This window comes from Phocoena sinus, chromosome 6, assembly GCF_008692025.1.
Source record: "Phocoena sinus isolate mPhoSin1 chromosome 6, mPhoSin1.pri, whole genome shotgun sequence".
In the NCBI taxonomy this organism is placed as follows: domain Eukaryota; kingdom Metazoa; phylum Chordata; class Mammalia; order Artiodactyla; family Phocoenidae; genus Phocoena; species Phocoena sinus.
The window spans coordinates 109032259-109056530 of NC_045768.1; the positions used below are offsets into that span (position 1 = coordinate 109032259).

At 39.3% G+C, this 24272-nt stretch overlaps 1 protein-coding gene across 2 annotated transcripts in view; it reads left to right on the forward strand.

Moving 5' to 3' along the window:
- The first annotated feature begins 265 nt into the window (after positions 1 to 265).
- Positions 266 to 24272, forward strand: part of HPGD (15-hydroxyprostaglandin dehydrogenase) — a 29587-nt gene continuing 5580 nt past the window's right edge. The window contains exons 1-5 of one of the 2 annotated variants that reach the window (XM_032636226.1): positions 266 to 615; positions 888 to 1011; positions 4138 to 4244; positions 12084 to 12180; positions 21359 to 21530. In XM_032636226.1, the coding sequence (XP_032492117.1) occupies positions 523 to 615; positions 888 to 1011; positions 4138 to 4244; positions 12084 to 12180; positions 21359 to 21384 (447 nt within the window). In that variant the 5' untranslated portion in view covers positions 266 to 522 and the 3' untranslated portion in view covers positions 21385 to 21530. Of the gene's footprint in view, positions 616 to 887; positions 1012 to 4137; positions 4245 to 12083; positions 12181 to 21358; positions 21531 to 24272 lie in introns of those variants that run through there. The other variant, XM_032636225.1, reaches the window with a different exon arrangement.

The following is a 24272-nucleotide window of genomic DNA, read 5'->3' on the forward strand; positions in this document are numbered from 1 at the left end:
CCAGGAGATGGGAATTCAGACAAAAACTTAGACAAAAAAGCAACAGCCCTAAAATTGTGCTTTACTGTTTGCTGGGTTTGTTTGTGGTTTTTTTTTTCCCGGTTTTATTTTTCTTTGGGGTGGGGGGTGGGGGAGGAGAGAGGAGGACCTGGGCGCAGAGGAGGAATCCAGGCTCTCAAGCCTCTCCTCCACCCTTCTTTTGTGGGGTGGTCTTCAGCGCACTGAAGGGAACACTTCTTGGGGAGCACCCTTTCTGCTTGGTGCCTCCCACCGCCAGTCAGGCAGCCACAGGCAGAGGGGAGGCTCTGATCTGGGCTTGGCTGCGAGTCAGGAAGACAAAGATCGCGGAGCCGGAGCGCTCAGGGCCAGGTGACACAATCGTGGGTGCCCGGCGCTGCTTGACAGCTTCATCCCCGCCCACTGGCAGGAGAACGCGGACGGGCAGCACGCGAGCGCGCAGGGTCCTTAAAAGCCGCGGCCGCGCGGAGACGCCGAGCTCGCCCACCGCGCGCAGGCGGCGACATGCACGTGAACGGCAAAGTGGCGCTGGTGACCGGCGCAGCCCAGGGCATCGGCCGAGCCTCCGCCGAGGCGCTGCTGCTCAAGGGCGCCAAGGTAAGCGAGGCAGGGCGCACGGCGCGAACCTCGTCGGCCCGGGGTCCCGGGGGATGGGAGGAGCGACCGAGGCTGAGCCCCCGGTGCCCGCCGTGCAGTCTCCAGAGCTGCCCAGGCTGGCGCGCTCGAGCGGACCTCGAACGCTCCGGGAGAGATCCCGAACTGTAAACTGCCCCATCTCAGGTCCAAAAGAGGAGCGTCCTGTGGTCTCTTTATTGTTGGTCTATTTCAAGAGCCGCGCAGGATCTCGATTCCTCTCCTCTTGTCTGTAGGTAGCGCTTGTCGATTGGAATCGTGAAGCAGGTTTAAAGTGTAAAGCTGCCCTGGATGAGCAGTTTGAACCTCAGAAGACTCTCTTCATCCAGTGCGATGTGGCCGATCAGGAACAACTAAGAGGTAAGGGCGGGGAATCCATCCATCCACGCAGAGCGTACCTTGAGTAAGCAGCAACAAGAAGGCAACCCCCGGCCAGAGATCCAGCCTGGGGCGGGCGGGCGGCCGGCTATCTCCTGGAGAGCAGCTACCTCTGAGCTGCAAGAGATAGCTGGGACTGTTACGTTTCCTCTGATGTCTCAGTAGCCCTAAAAGCTAAGGAGCAAGAAAAGCCAAGCATGCTTGAGAAATCCTTTTATTTTAGTCCTTTGGCCGCACAGAATGTAATCAAGATTCCTTGGTGTATTCCAAGACGGTGCTGCTACAGTAATTATTAAATGATTGAACTTGCAGATGGAACTGGGAAAGACAACGTAGGCTAGGCGAGTATGGCAAACAACTTCTCCCAGAAAGCTGGAAGACACAGAGTCCAATGACAATCAAATGTGGCAGTGTTTCCCTTTGGAACGTACTAGAATGAAAGGTCAAGGGTTGTCATCACAGACGTACTGGATACTTTTAACCACATGCTCTCTCTGGTGTTTCCCCTATGAAATGATATTTTAAAAACAATAATAGCTGTGCTGTAGTCTTAGAATTGCAGAAGAAAAGTTTCTACCAGACTTTCCTCAATGCTTTCCTGTTTCCGTCTACTCACTTAAAATAGACCAATCTAGTTGTGAAATATCAGGGACCCAATTGGTGTAGACAATTAACAGATTTGGTCATATAGAAGCCCAACAGATCTATATGAAAAACATACATGTTTTTCTGGGGGAAAATAAAATATTTGTATTTCACAAAGTTTTTTTGAAAGACTAAGTAAATTATTAGGCACGTCTTTAGTCAAGGGACCAAAAATATCTTCATAAAAGTCACTCTGGTACTTCTGTTCTTAACGTGGATGTGTGTTTTTTCGAAAATGTTGGGCTGTTCTGTGAGAGAGTGAAAATGGAGGTCTATGTTAGAAGGAAACCAACTGCTGTTCAGGGAAACTGTTTTGAAGGAAATTATATAATTAAAATCCGAAAATGTTATAAAGACCTATAACATGGATTACAAGCACGAGTAGAAGAGACCTGTAAACATAGTGCTAGTTGCTGGAGGATAAAGTTTTGCTGATTGCACAGGATAGTTTTCATCAGGGATAAAGTCGTGTCAAATCCCAACAGCCGTGCTGATGGAATAGGGAACAGATTCCCTATAGATCATCTGAAAGCTATTTCTGTCTGAATTTATGTAGTTTCACAGGTGACATTTAACCTTAATTGTTTTGCTTCCCAGTATTTAAAATTAGTACCTTGACTGTAAACACATTCCTTAAGGATAAGTGATTGTGAAGGAGGAAACCAGACACATAATGAGTGACCAGCAGAAGGCATGTTGGTCGTGAGAAATCCACATGTTGTCTGGACATCAGCGTTTATTTGCAGTTTAGGAAAACATGGCATTGGCTCTTCCAGTGTCAGGATTTAATGCTGCCTACAACTTTTAAAACTGCTTAGACATGTGGCCAAAGAGACTTCATTGAAATCATAAAAATACAGAGGTGAAAAAGTTCTTGGAGATGACTTACAGATGAAAAATGCAACCTGAAGAGTTTAGGCAAATTACAAAGAGTACCACAGCATATAAATGTCAGCAAGAGTTACTAATAGACTGTAAGTTGCTTGAGCCCAAAATTCAGTGGTGTGTTATAAAGAAGAATACACCGATGTATAATTTGGTGTGTTATACACCAGTAAGGGCAGAGTATAAGGAATACAGTGGACACCGAAAGAGGAAAGAAAAGTAAAGAAGCAAGCAGACGTCCATATTTGACAACCTAATTTCCTGTAAGGTGGATGTGGAGTTCTGAAGAGTAGAATATATTTAAGATGAAAATGCAAAAATTAACAATAATAATATTCCTTAGATCTTTTCTACTGGAGGACCCTTTCTGGAATCAATTTGAGATCTTAAGAAGCATTTTAAAGATTCTTTGAAAAAATGAACAGTTTTTATATATTTTGTTGTTTTCCATTCCAGTACAGTAAAAGGTACTGTAAAGGGTACATATTAGAAAGTCTTGGCAATATTTTTGGCAGCTAACTTGCATAGTAATTTATCCATTTGGCAAATTAGTCCATGCCGTCTTCAATATGTTTGGTGGTTGTTAATAATTCTTTAATTTTATTTCAATCAGTATAAAGTTTGTGCGGATCTATTTTTTTCAAGGAACTCATGTTGGACCCAAGACCCGAGAACACATTTCTATCATTTGGAAGAATAACCACAATTGTTATCTATAGTTTCAAGTAATAGAACTAGAACCAGTGGTAAAAGGCCCAGGGAAACAATAGAACTATGTAAAAGGCTACTTTGAGAAATAATGTTTCTCAATACCAAGGGGTAAAGCCTAATTTTAACTGGTCAAGGAGGGTTGGCAAGGACTGGAAATGTGGTTGGACAACGTAATGAGGGACCTTCAAACCTCAGAATCTATGCAGACTTGACCTTAGTTGAACACAGTTGTTATACAAACTTGCAATACAAAGCTGTCAAAATAGAAAAAGAAAAGGCAAACATCGAAGTTACAATAATCAAATAAAATCATCTGAATGAAAAACAGACTTACTAGGATATCCAAATGCACTGAAACGATCATAATGGATCTGGATACATAACTGTTTAATATGACACTTTATGAAGAAAATATGGCTTATTTTTAAAGGGATGCTTGTCATAGTCTAAGCCACAGAGCTTCCGTAACTTCTTAGGGACAGAGATGCTGGCTGCCCAGACTGACTTCTAAGAGCTCTTAGCATAGGGTGCTCAGTTCTCTAAAATTTACACCACTGATACTGCTTACAGAACTTTAACGTGCATACAAATTATCTGTGGATCTTATTACGGTTAAGATTCCGATTCCATAGGTCTGTGGTGGCCGCAGATTCTGCATTTCTAGCAGGTTCCCAGGTAATACTGATTGATGCTGCTGGCTCACAAACCACACTTGAGAAGCAAGGCAGGAAGTCACCGTCTAAGAGTGTAACCTTCACGAGAAGCGTGGATGAATTAAAACCTCATTTCAGGGCACAGACTGTCATAAATGTGTCTGTGCAAAATAAGAACGTATCTATGATGTCTTTTTTCTTTTTTTCTTATTAGATACTTTTAGGAAAGTTGTAGACCACTTTGGAAAACTGGACATTTTGGTGAATAATGCTGGAGTGAATAATGAGAAAAACTGGGAAAAAACTCTGCAAATTAATTTGGTAAGCCGTCTTAGCCATGTTCATGGTCTACAATTACTTAACAAAATGCTTTAAAAGGAAAAAAGGATTTTTTCATGGAAACAATACAATGACCTACAATGTAGAAAAAGGGAAGTTATAAAAAGCTGGGGAAAAAAACATTTCCTTTTACAAATAGGAAGACATTTGAGGTTTTCAATTATGAAAATAAATCTGTCTTAAAATATTAAAAGGAGATATCAGAAAAAAACATCGTTTACTGTATAACTTAAGAGTTGGCAAACTACGGCCCTCAGGCCAAATGAGCCTGCCACCTGTTTTTGTGACCTGCAAGCTAAAAATGGGCTTTACATGTTTTAACAGTTGAAAAAATAAGAAAAAGAAGAAAAACAAGAAATATATGAATATACAAAATTGAAATTTCAGTGTCTATAAAGTTTCATTGGAACACAGCCAAGGTCGTTTATTTACATGTTATCTCTGGCTACTTTCATGCTACCGTGGTAGAATCAAATAATTGTGACAGAGGCCCTATGATGTGCAATGCCTGAAATGTTTACCATCTGACTCTTTATAGAAAAAAAAATTTCTAACCCCTGGCTTAATTTATGTACTTAAAAAATAAATCTTAATTCTAGGACTATAACAGACAACAAGGCTAAAGTGACCGCTGGACTCTGTAATTATTAAGATTTTTATCCTGAATGCCGGTGTGTGTGTGTGCATGAGTGTGTGTAATTCCCACAATGTTTGATGATTATTTAGCTCTTCCTTGAATTGTAAACATGTAGAATAAGGAAATAAAATTTGTCTTATTCATTGTATCATAAGCTTGCTGATTATCTTATTTTATAAACAGACTTGACATAAGATATTGGGGTTTAGTAACAAACTTTAGCTGAAGCCAAATGTCAGAACTGGGCGGGGCATGGGGTCACCCTGTTTTTGGTAAGGTCTTTCTTACTAGTCTCGCAAAGCAGGCACATGTAAAGTACAGAGGGGCAGCTGTGTGTGTATAAATGCACAGGGAGTGGTCCCTACTTCACCACATCCAACTCCTTAAAAACAGGAACCATGTGATGTTTTTCTTTGTTCTTCTCTCAGTAATCAACACAGTATCTTGAAGATAGTGCTTTGTCAATAAATGTTTGACTTGAATTGACATTCTCATGAGTAATGACTTAACTGTAATAACTTGATAGGAGTAATGAGAATTACCCTAACTCACAAGAAAGCTGAATCTGTGAGTACCACTTTGATAAGGTACAAGCTTGACAGATGCCTAAAGTCCTTTGACCCAGAACAAAAGGTACTATTTTAAAGTACAAACACTCTCCTTCCAGTTCTTTCTAAAATTTGTGTCAAGTGTTCCTGGATATCATTATAGTTCAAAATAACTTTAAAACCTATTTGTCAAGTGTCCCTCAAAATCTTTCTGGTGTAGTGTGTGTGTGTGTGTGTGTGTGTGTGTGTGTGTATGTGTGTGTATGTGTGTGTGTGTGTGTGTGTGTTTAGAGACATGACAACTGCTGTTCCTGAGTTAATTCTATGATTTTCTTCTACTTTAGACTAATAATGTAGTGAAATAAAACGAAACATTTTCATACTGTGAACCATACTTACATCTCTTGGCTAAATCTTACTTTGTCATGGTATATCCATGTCTAAGATACCATTGAATTTGCTTAGTTAATACCTAGTTTAATTTTATATTTGTGTCTCTCTGTTATAAATGATAAGAGCTTATAATTTTCTTTTTTTTTTTTAAAGAAGATATTGGGGGTAGGAGTTTATTAATTAATTAATTTTTGCTGTGTTGGGTCTTCGTCTCTGCGCGAGGGCCCTCTCCAGTTGTGGCAAGCGGGGGCCACTCTTCATCGCGGTGTGCAGGCCTCTCACCGCTGCGGCCTCTCTCGCTGCGGAGCACAGGCTCCAGACGCGCAGGCTCAGTAGTTGTGGCCCACGGGCCCAGCTGCTCCACGGCACGTGGGATCCCCCCAGACCAGGGCTCGAACCCGTGTGCCCTGCATTGGCAGGCAGACGCTCAACCGCTGCGCCACCAGGGAAGCCCTAATTTTCTTTTCTTAAAATATTTCTATTTGGTTTGGCTGTCAGCTATTCCTTTGCTTACTTCTATCTCCTTGATCTGTCCGTTTCTGAATAGCATGTAGTCATATCTCAAATGACAAACGTCAACTTGCCTACCTCTTTCAGTCATTCTGTCAGTGTGAATGCTACATAAATGGCTGGTGATTATAATTTACTGATCTTTGATTTTTTAAAGTTGTAGCCCCACTTGCAACCTGTGATTTTTGATTTGTTTTATATTTCCAGAAATAATATCGGTACCTTATGTTTTCTTTTGATTCACATTTACCTAGGCGTATCTTTTTCTATTTCTTTATTTTGAAAATGAAAGTAACCTTTTATGTGAATTTTGTGTCTTGCTAACAGTATAATGTGAGATCTTAGTTTTCAAATCACATCTAGAAACAAATGCTTTTTATATTTGTGAATTTAGGTCACTCATATTTATTTTTACTCTTCTATTAGGACTTATTCCTTCCACTTTAGTTCATACTTTATGTTCACTAAATTTTCTTTGTTTATGTTCTTTTTCCATTCTTATCTTAAATTCCATTGGATCACTTTAATTTTCTTCAGCTGGTAAGAAAACCATACGTTTTATACACAGTCTTTGGTGGTTATCCCTGACTTATGAACCATACTTCATTACATCCTTTGGTTGCCAGATTTGAAATAATTTTTTTTGGAATATGCAACCAATTGGAAACTGCAGGAATTTTTAAAAACATGTTTTTATAAACTTATGCCTCTCTCCAAAACCACATAAAGTGACAAGACTTCATTTTTAATCAAGCTATGTTAATGAAAAAGCACAAATCACACAGCAGCTCTCTCCCTAGAACATCACTACTATTTGTAGTTTCATCAGTAAAACTACAGATATTTTATAGATAGAGGTCCCTAGGGTATAAAGTTCCTATATTCAGTGCATTCATAATGGGCACCTACTGTGCCTTTCTTCTGAGAAATCAGCTGTCAGAAAACATGTGCAGTGATTAGAGTTAATATAATGAAACATGAAAATAGTGAAGAGATTGTCTCAGAGGTAATAGGATTCGAATTATCTATCTTCATCCAGCAGACAGGGCATGTTTGCTTTAATATAATAAATATACAGGTGAATAAACACCTGCTCCAATGTGGAAAGTTCCTGCATTATCTGCAAATAGAAAATTCTGCAAGACGGGAATTTTATTCGCCTTGTTTGGTTACAACTCACCCTCCTGGAGCTGGCCTTTATTTTTCTTTGAACTCTGCTGACAAAGGCCACTCCTTAGCTTAACTCCAGGGACTGATGACATTTATTTAATATTACATAAAAAGAACAAGCTATAACCTTTGTTACCCATATATAACTTAAAAACAAATTACTTCCCCTCCTACTTACAACACCCATTGCAAAAGTAGATTAGAGTCTGACCAATCATTATCCTTATAACTTGATTATCTCTGTTAGTATAATGCAAATATTTGTGTGTGGTTTGTATAATAATTTTCTTCAACTCTGCTCTGGATGTAATTTACCTCCTTGTACAATTCCCTGTGTGGTCTTTTGCATATTTTTCCATGTTCTTGTCCATGTCAGAGAGTAACGGCTTAAAGGACCTCACCATTTATCTTTCCCTCTTCTGAAATTTTATACAACATAGTTTATACCATCCTTATAAGGCATGTCAGTTTTTAAATTTTATTAGAATTATTTCTATACATGTATAACTTATGCTACTCTACTGTAAGTTCTCTGAAGGCAGAAAATTGTCGTTTTGCATACACAGATGTTCAATTAAAGTGTATTAGAAAAATAAACTGCTATTCTATGATATTTTGCATACGTGGATATTCATTTTTGTGTTTCAGTACAATGTTTGGATGGTTTCCTAACGCATCAGTGTTGCAAACAGTGTACGACAAACAGTATATATGTCCTTCCACTTTTACTCCTTAGCAAACTTGCCCTTTCTTTGTTCTTCAGCCAGCAGCTCCCACTGCTCTTCCCACACAAGAGATACAGTAAACCTCTTCCCAGTCTTTTGTTTCCACTAGGCTCCTCTGTGCGTCAGCCACAGCTGCCTTATTTATAGCTGCTCAGGCTCACAGGGAATGTTCAGGAAAGAATGAGTCTTTGTATAACTCTCAAAGGTTGGTCTGGCCATTGGGCAGAGGTAGACTTAACTCTGAATATTGATAAGGCCATTTGGTAATGTATTTATTTTACTTTTTGAAGCTTTAATAAACCTAAATAATTCATTCCCACTCAGATGGGACTTCCAACCTAATTTGGACCTATGACTAACTTATATTGACGCCTTTAGTATATTCAAATAAAAATTAAACAAAATAGATGGCTATTGTTGGGGATTTTAAAAAAGATTTGCTTCAGACCTGAATTTAAAATTCATGAACTTTTATTTCATGTCTCTGATCTTGAATTTCCCAGTTTGTGAAAGGATGAAGGTAATCCTCTTACCTCTAAGGTTGGTTAAGTGTCAATAAACCATAATTTGTATGAAGCATCCAGCACGGTGCTACTACATAGCAGTCACTCAAAAAATTGCATTTCTCGTCCAGAGACTAAAAACCTACACTTTCTTCATTCGCACTATCTCATTTCTAAACGAGGTGGGTCCCTCTGCTCTATACTGTCTCTAATGAAGAGTTGAGGAAATGGACAGAAACAGTGTTGTCAAGTGTACTCCTTTTTCTTGGCTCCCAGGGGTGTTGATTACACCTTAAATTAGTAACTACTTTCTGTTACTACTACTCTGCCATATCTAAAGATCCCATTGAAATGTTATAGTTAGGGAAAGCTTGCTAAATTTTCTAAGTAGCTTCTGCGAGGGGGAAGACAATCATATCTACCCCCTAAATACGCAGAAATTTTACAAGACTGAACATGGAAGAATAAAAGATGAGAAAAGGTTTCAGGAAAAAAATGATCATCTATATTAGTATCCCTTGAGAACTGGCTGGAGAAAAAAACAAGAAACCTGAAAGGCAGAGTTTCATGATTTAGATGACAGAATCTTTTAAAAAATTGCTTTAATTACAGTGTAGCACAAGAACCATAAATAAACTAAAAGCAACTGCAGACTGGAGGGAAATTAAATAAAGGAAATGACAGATTAGGAAAATTCCGTAGTGGATACACACACACACGCACACATATACACACAAATGTTATAGAAGCATATATACATATATGTGTGTATAATAGGAAGAAATTATGCCTAATAAGAGGAGTTAAACACGTTCATTTATCCATTTATCTGTATTACTAGAGAATTATTTCCAGGATAGAGGAATTTATGAGAGTGGTTTTAAGTTATAGAATGCTTTAACTTGTTAAAAAAAAAAAGTATGTTAACATTTGGAATACTATACAATTTCAGTATTACATATAAAAACTGTCTCTTCGTAACTAAAAATGTTGAGTAAGCATGTGTTAATTATATCACTTTGTCAATAACTGAATTTTCATTTATCCTCACTAAGTAAAAGTAGACTTTGGATTTTCCTCTTTTTTTGTTTGAGAGTCAAATACAAAATTTTAATACCTTTACAAAATGGACTAAAATAATGCTATAGATTCCAGCTTTTTTTTTGTATCTGTAGCGAGAACATATCTGTAATTTTTGTTTTTTTTTTTCCCTGGATATTACAATGGCCCAATCTATACAATGTATAAACATTGCCAAAAGGCCACAAATATATTTAGGAAACATTTTTATTCTGTGTTTTTCTAACAATTCCATTAATATATGATCTGGGATATGGAAGAGGTTGTCAAAGTAAAGGAAAAGAGGTGAAAATTTCTTATATGTACAGCTAAAACCTTAGGCTTTGTCTTGCAGGTTTATCCTAAGAAGCCTTTTATTTGAAAAGTTACTCAGTTCTTAACCTGATAATGGATGGCAAGATAATCCTTTGCCTTCTCCATCAAAAACCAGGAAATAAACCTGGCTTTTAAAAAACATTAAAAACATTCCCAAATTTTCTATCTGGCTGCATCTTGTAGATGTTGAAAACACAAAAGCAGGTGTCAGCAAAGCTGTAAATACCTGAGAATAAAAGCGTAGCGCCAATACACATAAACAGAAATTCTGTTCAGACATGCTGGAGACTTGGGCAGAAACACACAGAATCTAACTGACTTCAGTAATTTCAGCCATCTACATTCTTTTCCTTCTTATATAAGCCATTAATGTTTTGTTTTTCCTTTTTAAAGGGAATCATGTGCAGGTTTTACTCATTCTCCCTAAGCCTACTTAATATCAAACTGATGCATGCCTTAAGTGAATAGAATCTTCAGCTTACTTTTTTTTGTGCTAGAACTACTGTTAGGTAGAGAGGCAACTCTGGATCCTTGTCAAAAAGACTCCAAAAGGACTTTTTAAAATAAGAAGAAGGTAACCACCAATATATACCCTCAGGTTCAGACTCGTTATCTCATTATCTGTTGTATCATTTTCTTTGCAGTGCTATAAAGAATGAGAGACATAGGAATTAAGATGTCAAAAGCAAAATTTCACCTTTCAAAAGTCTGAGTTGGAAGGGAGAGGAGTTCTTAAATCTAAAAGGGAATGCAAGGTTTCAAATACGTTTCATGTCACAAGTTGATTTTGACAGTGGTTAATTCTTAAATGTTAGGATAAAACCGAAAAGGTGCCTATACCTGGATGTGAGTTGAGCAAAGCAGAGTAAGCTTTCGAAAGGACAGCTGCAGGAGTGATGAACAAAATTAAGTGATTTCATTACTGAAGACCATATGTCCAAGGAACAGAAATCCCTTTTGCTCAAACTGGGTACAACGGCTATGTGATCTCATACGACACAGAGTTCAGGATGGCTTGACGCTGCAGCTCCCAGATCTCATTCCCGTCTGCCAGCCATCATGGTGGTTTCCTCTTAAAGATGCTATCAATATAACTTCATTCCAGCCATCGCCCCCATATGAAGCAATGAGAAAGGAGTAACGCAATCATTTCTTCCTGGTTTTCTTAAGAGCGATGACAATTTTCTCCGCAGAGTCCTCTGCCATCACCCTCCCCAGCCCAGACTCCACCTCCAGCGGACTGCTTCTCAGGTCTCGCCAGAAATGGTCACATTTGGCTCCTAAACCAGTCACGGGCAAGGGGAATGGGATTTCTGTGATTGAAATAGATTAATCACTCTCTGCACTAAAACAGGGGAGATCACCTTCCTCTGTATTACATGCAGAAGAAGTAGACACGAATGCAAAATAGAAGAAGGAAATCAAAACTGTGTAGGAAATCAAGGGTATCCACTATTACATATTCCAAGATCCAAGAGAATGAAACAGAGCAGATGGATGTAGAATAGTTGGACAAGAGAACCATGTGCTAAGAAGGGTGAATACATTTTGTATCCAGTATTTAGAAAAGAAAAAGAATGTACAGAATTCTTGAAGATGCTGAGGATTAGTGAAAGTAACAAGACACTTGGAATATAACCTTTATCATAAAATCTCAGATCAGGCAACTAAGTGAAGTTTTGCAGAGATGTGATGAGCTCTACAAGTTTAGGCAAATAAAAGAGAATCCAGTCAGTGCGTTTGAAAAAAACACAGCCACTTCAAAACCTTTCATTGATAACATGTGCAGGAGTCTCCCTCGGTGTCTGGGATAGCAATAAAAACTGTGGTGTGTGACCATATGATAAAGTATGATAAAGTATAATAGCTATTTATCAGAGCTATACTCTTTAACAGAGTATAATAGCTCTGTTGCTTTTCCCATTTCTGCCCCGGACTAGGTTTCTGTCATCAGTGGAACCTACCTGGGTTTGGATTACATGAGCAAGCAAAATGGAGGTGAAGGTGGCATCATTATTAATATGTCCTCGTTAGCAGGTAAGGACAATTATCATGTTAATAATGATTTCTTACTGGTAATTGGGACCACAAAAGTAACTCGTTCAAAGTGTATTTATTATCAACTCAGGTTTGGAATTGAAACTTGGTTTACTTTTTTTTTTTTTACTGGTTCTATGGAATTTTCTGTTATATGATATCAGAAGTTCAAACTCTAAGTTTATTCCTATTATCTTAAATTGTGACTTTCTCTTTCTGCAGTACTATTTTAAAAAAATGTATAGATACTTTCCTAGAGTTGCTATTTGTCAAAGGTTACTGTGAGATTCCTAAGCAGGAAAACATGTAAAAGCACCTTTGATAGACTAAAAAGGACTAAAACAAAGTTAAGGTATCTCTAGTCCTGTGTGATTTTAGTAAGCGTGCCTCATTTTAAAATATGGCATATATAGTTAGTTGGGATAAACTGTAGGGGAAGCCAGACTTGATCTCTACTTCCTCAGCCTCTCTGGCCCAGCCTGAGAATGAAATTGACATAAGATGGATCAACAAGGGCAAAGCGTACAGGTTTTCACACATCCATGAGAGTCCCCACAGGAAAATGAAGACCCAAAGAAATGGCAAGGCCTCGCTGTTTATAAACTAGGTTGAACAAAGCAAGGCAACTGTGGGAAAGTAACTAAAATATATGGGGAGACTAAAGAAAGATAAAGTTATTTTAACAACGTCTGTACAGATGTCTCTTGGCCTTGACTCCTATCTCCAGCGATAAGGTTTCTTTTCTCCTGGTACCGGGACAGCATCTTTTACATGGGATTCTGTGTCCTGCTTTCAGGAAGAAAAGGGAGATTAAAGTGCTCCTTTGCATCTGCTGTTTTACAAGTGCCTTTAGCTCAAATTCACCCTTATGCCCATGTGACATACTTTGGGGTGGCATATTCCACTTCCCTTCAGTGCTAAACTGCAATAATAAATAGACCCAAAGGTGTAATGGTTTAAACATAGCGTAAGCTTATTCCTCACTCATATATCCGCCCAGGGCAAGGGAATCTCTTCTGTACGCAGTCTTTTGGGAAACCAGGCTGGCAGAAGCTCTTCAGCGTGGAGCTTCCAGGGTTACGCTGGCACTGGGGGACTCCTTTCTCTCCTACAGAAAGAGCAAGAGAACCCTGAGGAGGTGTGGTTCCTCTTCTAAATCCCAGCCCTGCAATGGCAAACCCCACTCTGTTCACATTTCTATAGGCTTTGACCTCATGGCTCACCTGACAACAGGGAGTCTGGGAAATGTAGTCTAGCTGTGTGTCTAAAGGTGGATGTCAGAGGGGAGCTGATCATCCTTGCCACAAAGGGCAATCCAAAATGTGTTTTATTCAGGGCAGTGTGATTTACGATCAGCCGATGTCGTCTTACTCCGTATTAGCTATAAACCTTTGGCAGGAACTTTTGGAGCAGAAAGACTTTACTTTGAAAATTCTAGGAAAAAATCATTAATGGGTCTTGAATAGTTAAAGTGAAATCATGAAATTTTAGAACACTGACCAATATTGACAGCAAGTCTAAACTATTCGTGTCCAAAAAACAGTGAGACTTTCTTCAGTCATTGGGTTGGTTTCAGTTATTGTGGTAATTGCAGAATCGGTGTTCCTTGCCCCCCACCCCCCATCCTGTCCTCCACCTCCTGGCTGCAGTAGCACTGGGGGAGTCAGGTGACCACACTAGTGTCTGAGGCTCAGCGTTTTTCTCATTCCTCCAGGAATCATTGTCAGATGGTCTTTAAACCACTGTGAACTTAGCACGAGTGGAAACTTAGACATCTCCCTCTTCAGAAGTTCTCAAAAATAAACCCGCATCTCATTTTGAGTTGCTTCAAGACAAAAATGCCATCCCTAGAGTTATTATAGCCCTGGTTCTATAAATGGTTCAGGGTAATCTGGTTATTTTTCCTAACATGTCATCTACTTATAAATTATAACATTTCAAGTCCAACAGTACAATAAAAGATGAAAGCATGGGCAATACTTAAAAGAGATATTCAGCCCCAGAGAGGGCTGAAGTTTGGATTCTCAGAGGCTGGAACCCAAAAGGCAAATTGTCACGGCTAAATCTACACTATTTTGAAATGAAATCATAAGAAAAATATATAAATGATTGGAGAATTAAGAAGAAATATTTAATAGGTTAATACAAATATAAATGTACAAAAGAACCTAGGGTGGTGATTAAGACATAATTCCATGAATTCTCTCTTAAAGTTAAGGGGGCTGGTGACACGAGAACCATGAACATCAGAGACTCTTGACCTTGTATCACTGGAGGCACTGGTTTCAATCCCAGGAAAGAGAGAAGGCCTCGGGGTTGAATCAATATAGGACTCTCTGGGAGAGCCTCTGTACCGGAAGAGGCTTACTTGCCCCAAAGAGCATGAATAGAGAAATGCAGGGTAGTACTGCCTTTTATCCAATAAAAATATTTAAATATATAGTAACAATTAGCTTTCACTGAGCGCTCACTGTTTGCATGATACTCTTTTAAACACTGCGTATGTGTTCTCTCATTTAATACTCTCAACACCACAGTGAAGTAGATTCTATAACCTTCGTCTTGCAGATAAGGGAACCTAGCCTGGGTAGTGTAGGTTTCTTGCACAAGCTTACATGCAGGGAAGCGGGGGAGCTGCAGTTCTCATGCTAGCAGCCTGATACGCGATCCCCTACTCTTAACCACTTGATTTTCTCTCTCTTCTATCTATGAATCTGTCCGTCTCTGTCTCTTTCTGTGTCTATCTTAGCCTAATTATGAAGAAAGAGAAACTGAATTCCTGTAACTTGATTAAGCCAATGCGATGTGCTAGTATCTTCAGGCCTCCTGGGCACTACTTGAATCTCAGGACTATTTATTAAACCTTCAGCGAAAGCTTAAGCTATTGCCCCATTTGACACACACAGAGTAAAGCCCTGGAACCATTTGGGGAGCTTACCAACATCACAAGTCAAAACATGCCATAGAGAAGAGTAATTTAGGGATTACAATTAGATGTCCACTTGGCTTTCTTGGCTAAGAGCTTGCTTTGTCACAGTACCCATCCTGGGTGTGAATTTTCCTCTTAACCTATCTCAGAGCCAGTACTGGGAACCCTGTGTGGATCCTTCTCTAATCGGGCAGATAAAACAATGAATGGATATAAATTCAATGAGGAGACCACTTTGGCTTTGAATTACCTTTCTGACACTCTTACAGTCTAGTGAATAGCAGAACAGTCTAAAGTGGAGTAGTACTGACACAAATACACTACCAAATGCAAAATGCATGGCTAGTGGGAAGCAGTCGCATAGCACAGGGAGATCAGCTCAGTGCTTTGTGACCACCTAGAGGGGTGGGATAGGGAGGGTGGGAGGAGACGCAGGAGGGAGGGGATATGGGGATATATGTATACTTATAGCTGATTCACTTTGTTATACAGCAAAAACTAACACAACATTGTAAAGCAATTATACTCCAATAAAGTTACTTTTTAAAAAAACAAAGAAACAAACAAACAAAAAAAGCAAAGTGGTTCTCCCTCTGATATTTCTCCCAACAGGCAGGGTAACTCTGTTGATCGTGGTTCAGTAGTTCGTCTCTGTCCATTATACTTGATTGGGTACCTTCATAATGCCCGTCCTCCATACTTGTGGCATCTACACCATTTCCTTGTTGCCTCTGGCCAATCCAGACAGCCCCTGCTACCCCTCCTCTGACCCTGGGCTTTGTCACTGAGGTGTCCTCATCTCAGAAAGAGAATTAAAATGTATTGTCTTGAATTTTATCCACTCACCAAGAGCTTCTGTTCTTCCCATAATGAGATCAGTTTGATAAAAATACAGGATTTTGTAATAGTAGCAGAAGATAAATGTAGACGTCTCACATCCTCATACTTTCCTCAGAAATAATATCAACAATTTTGTTCCCTTGAAGTTGGAGCATGTCGGCAGAGGTCAGATGACCAAAAACATCTTTGAGGGGTTACTGGAGTCGAAGTAATTCTTTTTCTTTTTTTTTGAGTCCTCAGCTTATATGAGGTATAATTGACAAATCTGTAGGAAGACAGTTCTCATGCTTGCTTCCTCTGTGTTTTCCAAATATTCCTTCCTTACAGACTTTCCCTCTTTTCCCCCTACTGCTCACTCTGTTGAAGGAATGGTGGGTAATATTCAACCCAACCAGAGTCCATCCCGTGATCTCTTGCACAGATCCAGTGGAATCATTTAGTGTCATAGTAAAACCTCAAGTTGACACACTGGTTTCGGCAGAGAAGTTAATGAGTAACAACCGCTGACGCAGACCGAGTATCAGATGCAATTAATAAGTTTAACAAACAGAGGAGTAGTTACAGGGGAGAGTGATTCCTCGGTGTATTGAGGGAAGGGTGTGCTTGTCCCTGGAAGCCCTGGAAGTTGTTCCAACCTCTGTTAACCATATAGATTCTTCTGTACAAGTTTTTGTCTATAAATATAATATATAAACCTGCACTCATTTTACCACATCCATCCTTAACTGTCAAACAAGAAAAAGTTGAACAAGAGAGAAGAGTGAAGTCTGGTTTAAAGCAGATAAACAGCTCTGCTCCCATGAGGCATCCCATAGGAGTCGAGTATGCTGCTTCTATACTTAGTGGGAAAGGAAGAGTAGTCATCACAGAAAGAGTCTGCCCACCAACCCTGCTCAGCTACTGAGGTCTTGGTGTTTGCTATGCCTCAAAAATAAGTCACCCAGTAGCATTTGGTGAGTGACACCACGAAGGTTGTATCTGCTCTGAATTGAAAACATTAGAGTCTCAAGAAAATACCTGAAAATCTTAGAACTTGTTTAGCATGTCTTAAACCCAGCCCAGTGACATACTCACTTGAGCTCTAAGTTGTATCGACAACTATGTAATTACTTTGTGTTACAGTAGAAGAGCTCAAGTTACCACTTTAAATAACACATTCAAGTTAACCAAACGTGTTAAACGTGGACAGAAGGGAAATGGGGCTATGAAAGTAACTGGCAAAGTTTCTACCCCAAGAGCTATATGTCAGTGTTTCGTCAACATGGCAGTATCAGCGTGGCATAGGTGAAACAGAAGCACGATGAGAGGTACAAGGCTTTAGAACTCACATGACCTGAAGAGCAGCTGGACTGGAATGTCACAGCAGGCCAGAAATTTCAGGTAATCACGTGGTACAACCCTCTGCAACTATTTTTGCTTTAAAGAAGAGGGAGTAACATATTTAGCAAGTGCCAAGTTCCAGGCACTGTGATAAACTATTGGCTCTGTGATATCACATTGAACTTTTACAAATCCCTACAATAGAAGTCTGTTTAATTATCTCCAATTTACAGTGGAACCACTCATCTCAAACAAGCTGCGTACGTGGGAAAGGTGGTGACGATTAGCAGTAGTAATAAAAGCAATTGTATGTTGCTCTGTTTTAGTGTATATCGTACAATGGCTGAGTCTGCATTATTTGGATCTTAACTGGTCAGATGTCAACGGCTCTGAGTACGTGGGCCACCTCCCTCACTTAGTACCAGCGAAAGTCTTCGTGGTGTCCGTTTTGCTGTCTTATGGCTTAAAATTATTAAGAAGACACGTACTAAAAGGAATCAGTAGGAAAGGCTAAATATTTATAAATTGGCCTTTTGAGGAATGGATAAAAGATGTAGGGTTTCCTAGCCATAAAGACTATTAAGAAAATGAATATTCTTCTAGAATTCAACATGAGAGACATTACCTGCGGGCTCTGTTTAGAGGCAGATTCTTCTGACTCAGTAAGTCTGGGGTGGATCCCGCAATTCTGATGCTGATCCTTGACCCACACTTTGAGGAACCAGCCTCTAGTTTGCACAGGGACATTCTCTGAGTGGCTGAGAAAGCTCATCTTGGTTTCCTCTGATCACAGCCTAGGGGATAACTGAACTTTTAGGAAGGGGGATTGTGATGGGACCTTAGGGACAACTTTCTGAGAATTAACAATCCCTGGAAAGTGCTGCTGGGGTTACCTTTCTGGAAGGTAGAAAGATGTAGTCGTTCTGTGGAAGTTTATCCCACTTTTTATGTCAGGTCATACTTTAAGACATAATTTGTTAACGGCAAGCATGTGACTGGGGAGAAAAAGCAGCATCAGATAAGGTGTTCTGCTGTGTGGAAACGCATCTAATAAGGAAGTCCACCAGTTACTTTGGTCCACTTTCTGCACAAACATAGATAAACGGATTCTCATCAGTTCTCTTTTTTTCCCTTATTAGAGAAGTGCTGGTTAACCACAGAAAGATGGGTAGACCGTTTCTTTTCTGATTTTAAGGAAAATGTGAGGAATTTCGACCCCTGCTTTTTAGCACAGCTGCTGAACTCAAGTTTTTATCATGCAAAGATCAGTATCCTTAGATTCTCAATTTCCTTTCCTAAGTTGAATTTCTTTAGCACTTCTGTATAGTCTATCTTACCTAGTTTCTATCCATTTAAAAGAAAATATGTTTAAGGATTCAGTACAACTGCCATCCGAGCAGATTTCAGTTTTTTGCACAAAAACTTTTTGAGCGATTTACCTCCTGTGAAATGTAGATATTAAAGTTATCTTTTGTAAATACAGGTAGAAAGAATATTAAAGATAGAGGAACTAATGTGGAAAGGGAAATGATATTTTACTTTTCCAAATGCCTTCTTTATTTGTTCTATAATTACACGTGTCATTTTCAAGTATTTAAAATTTTTTTCATAATTATCCCATCAGTCGGTGCCATTTGGTGTTATTATCCTGAGTGGCTGTAGAAAATATTTCTCTGTTTCGTGGGTAGAATTTCTCCCTCTGTTGATATTATTTTTCTTAATCTACAGTTAGGACGGACATAAACCTGCAACTAAATTACACGTATTGTATTTTGGAGAGAGCCATTTCACAATTCTTTAAGTAAACTTGCAGAGTGCTGGGCCCAGAATAAATAAGTATTGAAAATCTATTCTTAACTTTTTAAATATAAGGCATCCATTTTTAAGCACAATTAAGGATTCCCCACATCAAACAAAATGACATTTTTTTAGAGACTGTTCTCTCATGGTCTCAGTCCTTTGTTGTGTTATTCTTAAATCCTTTAACATGAAGACAAAATCATTTTGCTGTGCATATGGGAATTAATTTGCAAGATTTTTAAAAATCCAAATTAATTCCAACAACTGGGCCTGTAGTCACTATCCTGGCAGAACTCCCTGTGAAGTCAGACGGGGTGATCTGGATGGTCAGATATCAAAGCTCTACCCTAGCCCTGTGCCAGGGGCTCTCAATAGAGCAGATTTAAAATACTACGTCAATATCCTTTGTATTTAAAGTAACTAAATACATAGTTCTTAAATGGATGCACTTCTGTAATACTGTTGAATTAGGATTAGCGAGAGTCCACAGTTTGCCAAGGTTCAGAAACCAAACCCAGTTAGGATGCTGTAACCAGATTTGTGGCATTTTAGTGCAAAAGACACATTTTCATAAAAAGGTACGATGTGGATAAACAGGTAAATAAAACAATAAATAAGACTTGAGATGTTTCATCTTTAGGAAAAATGATTACATCTATATAAAGATAATGGCAAATAGTAATGCTTTTTATGTGTCAGGCACAGTTTTAAGTATTTTATGTAAATTAGCTCATTCAGGACTCAGAATAGCTACTATTACTACTCTATTTCACAGAGGAAAAACACCATGGTAGGCAGCAGTAGCCCCTCCAAAGGTAACAGAGCTCATTGTGGTGGATTCAAGATTTGAGATCAGCCAGTCTGGCACCCAAAATCCAAACTACTGTGCTATAATCTGTCTCGACCAATTCAATTAAAAGGACATTTTTAAATGGTTAAGTAGTATAAGAAATAACATTCTGGCCAAATGGTGATCCTCCCCTTGGTTTTATACATTTCAACTAACTATTTAAAACATATTTTCATTATATTTGGCACTTATTTGGTACCAAACACATATTTCTAAAATGAATTCACTCCTATAAAACCTTTTGAATTAGCACACACTGTATTTTAAGGGAAGAAAACTAAATTTCCCATCTCAAGACAGAGTAAAAGATCTTGGCTGGACATCTGGAATTTAAATTTGAAAATTATGTGTGTGTGTGTGTGTGTGTGTGTGTGTGTGTGTGTGAGAGAGAGAGAGAGAGAGAGAATGAGAATGAAGAAGACATGGAGAGAATGAATTTCATCCATAGGAGTGGATAAGGTCACCTAAGGAAAGAGTGCACATAGAAAAGCAGAGAGGAGCAGGATGGGCTCTTGGGCCCCTAGCCTCTTTGTGGGTCTGGTCGAGGAGTAGGAGATGCTAGTGAGGGTGAGGTGGCAGGACACCAGCGTAAGGAGGGAGGTGTTTCAAGGAGAACATCATGAACTGTGCTGGTTGCTAGTGAGCAAAGTATCAAGCAAGATGAAGACCTAGCCTTAGCAGACGCCCGTCACTGGCAACCGCCACAAGATCTGTTGCACTGGACTGGTCAGAGGAAAGCCTGGTTAGGGGGAGCTGTGGAGCAGTGGAGAGGTAGCTGGAGAAGGAAGTGAAACCAAGAAGGCTACTATTTTTAGATGAGTGATTTTGAGATGTTACTATCTCAAAGAAAAGCCATTCTCTTTTGATTCTGCACATGATAAAAGTAACCACTCTAGGCTTCTTAAAATAGTCCCATCTTTAATCTCTGCAACATGACGCTTAGCTTGTTTTCTTCCTACCTCCACTGGTTCATCCTTCTTAGTCTCTTGCCCCATCATCCTCCTCTACCATGGAGGGCTGCCATGTATAGTTGTGCAGGTTGTAAACTGCAGGAACACTGTGGGGCACAATCTCCACAAACTACCACGTGAGTGGTGTCCCCAGAGTCCTATCAGACACACCCTGAACAATTCTCTGAGCTGACCCTTATTACTAGCCTCAGAACAGGTTTTTATTTGAAGCACATGGAAACGTTGTATGTTGGTGCTGCAGGTCTAAGGTTGGTAACAGAGGTATGGCTAAACAATACGATACTGAAGTTGACCACAACAGCAGTAATGTTATACTTGGAAGGGAGAAATGGATCGTGAGACCCAATAGAAAATGTTGGATTTCTGAAAAATTTCCACCCCAACTAAAATCATTGTCAAAAAGAAAAACCTTAAAAAAAGCCTTAAAAACAAAAAACAAAAATAAAACCCTTTTCTCTCTCCCTTTAGCCTCCCTTTTCAAAGCAGCAAACTGAGGGAGAGAGAGCAAACTTCTACACTGAAAGTCAGTTGGCAAGTTGGGGACAAATCCCACACATCTTTGCCTGTCTGAAACATAAGGAGCCACAGTTAAAATCTACATGTACTGGGGAGATAAAGAAAAACTCTCTACTTAACTAAATTAACTACAACTTGCCTAAATAAAATAATTGAAAAACAGAATTCTCTTTTTTTTTTTTTTTTTTTTTTTTTTTTTTTTATGCGTTACGCGGGCCTCTCACTGTTGTGGCCTCTCCCGTTGCGGAGGACAGGCTCCGGACGCGCAGGCTCAGCGGCCATGGCCCACGGGCCCAGCCGCTCCGCGGCATGTGGGATCCTCCCAGACCGGGGCACGAACCCGTGTCCCCCGCATCGGCAGGCGGACTCCCAACCACTGCGCCACCAGGGAAGCCCAGAATTCTCTTTTTTTATAAGACCCCCAAACTGAATATATCTATCAAAAGAGCAATGCATATGCAATTGATAGGTATATCCTTACAGTGTAATACCATTCAGAAAAAAAAAAAAGGAAGAAAGAGAAAAAAAAAAGGAAGAAAGAGAAATGAGCTATTGATACACATTACAACATGGATGAATCCCCTAAGAATTATCCCGAGTGAAAGAAGTCAGACAGAAAAGTTTACACTGTATGATTACATTTATGTAAACTTCTAGAAGAGGCAAACTAATCTATAGTGACACAAAACAGATCAGTGGTTGCTTAGGGGGAGGGGAAACGCAGAAGGACAGGATGATGGGGCACAAGGAAGCTTTTAGGGGATGGCTGTGTTCATATCTTGATTGTGGTCGTGGTTTTGTGGGTGTAGACCTATGTCAAAACGTATCAAACCACACACTTTAAATATATGCAGTTTATTGTATGCCAGTTATACCAAAAAGCTGGAAAAATATCTTAAAAGGATGCTTGATTTCTGAATGTCTGAAATGGATTTATGCAGCCTTTGATCTAATGTCAGAGAGTGAAAGCAATGCAAGAGGAAACATTCTGCAGGACTGCAGTGAAAAATGTCATTGGAATGCCACGGGAGTCATAAAGCTAAGCGCCACTCTAAAAATGCAAACAAATTCTGATTGCATCTGCAATTCTCCCTTTAAAGGAAAGTATGTGTTTTGCAGCTGGCTTCTTAGACAGAACCAACACAACAGTATTTGCTCTCTTTTGCTGCTGTGACACTTTGAACCAGTTTGGGTTCAGAAGTTCAGTGCCTCCACATGCGTAACAGAAATTCATTCCCATTCATCTTTGACATCCTTGTGTTTTTTGTGGCTGTCAACAGCTCATCTCTGACTCAGGTTCACTCTGCATTTCCTGCTGTCCGTGAACGCCACCTACAACCACTACCTTGGTCTCATAAACATTGAAGGAGCGGGTAGAATAGTGACTAACTTACAAGAACAAGAAGCAGCAACGCCTGGCTGCACCTGTTTATTGTCTTTATCTCGATCTGCTAATACACCTGTTCACCCTGTGGAGGCATCATGAATTCTTGTTGACTGACACTGACAAACTTAATTAACTTACACTCGTTACGAACAGAAGAAAACAAAACAAAAAGAGAACCACGTTATGTACTTTGAGATCATTGGGAGGACGCACTCTGTGCCATCTACCATCCCCAGGGATTTAAACTGCTCTTGAGCAAACGTACTTCATAAATTGAGACCTGGCAGGCACCCAGGGAGTGGTTAAGGTCCGCCATTATTACTGCACTTTGGTACAACACGCTCACCATCGGTGGGGTTCTGGGACTAGTTAGCTGGGTGGAGATGACCACATCTCAGCAGAATCATTTAGTAGAATCATGACATTTGACATTAATAACATTAAAGTAATCAGGGATCGCTCTTCCTTGGAGAAATCACAAATTTTAAAAATGGTAGAACGTGTTAACTCAAGAAATTAGTTAAAAGCCAAGATGTACAAATGGCTCTAGTTAAAAGTTTCACTGTTGATTGAGACAGAGAATTGACCATTATGAGAAGTAAGCTTGATAGTGATAATAACTACAGAAAAAATCAGTTTTTCTTGTTTTGTTTCTTCTGGTAGCGGGGAGTGGGTAACGTTGGGCTGGGAGATGGGGGGGGAAAGATGCCATACCTGCTGCAGTACCACTTTTTCTCCACACCATGGATTTAATCATAGTTTTGAGCAGTTACTATTGTGTGTAAATGGAAAATTAAGCCAATTCTAAAGCTGCTTGAGTTCTGTTACTGAGTACATAATTATGAAAGGAAATAAAATAGGATCAAACATTTTTATTTCTGATTTTCTTTTCCTAAGTCATGGGATGAGAAGATCTAGGCATCTGCTACAGATCAGAATCAAAAGAAGTTAATTCACTTTTAATTTTCTTAAACACTTAGCGGCATTGTTCAGTGCAATTCGTGACAGGGAAATGCTTACTAACTTATAACGAAGACAAATAATACTCTCCAGATCCCGCTTAAGCAGTTTAAAGTCCTTCAGCCATTTGGAAGCCTTAAAAAATAAAGAATATATACTTTTTAAAAATCCAGACATAAACACTGAAAATCAGATAGTAACTTACTGGATTTCAAGATGATTCTTTCGGTGTTTTAGAGAACACTGACTTCTCTTGTCTTCATCAGGGAAGCAGAAAAACTTATGTATCACTCTTGGCTACATCCCTAGGCGGTAGCTTACTGACCATAAGTTTTGGACAGTATAGTAGAGGTTATAGGAGGAATAAACTATGCCTGGAATAGTGAGTTTTACAAAACTGTCCAGTGATTACCTTAGTGTATTTTCTAGATTAATCTTAAAATGGAACAGGCACAAATTATTCATTTTCATAGCAAGTATTGGGGTTTGTCTGCTCATTTTTTTAATAAAAGTGTTTTT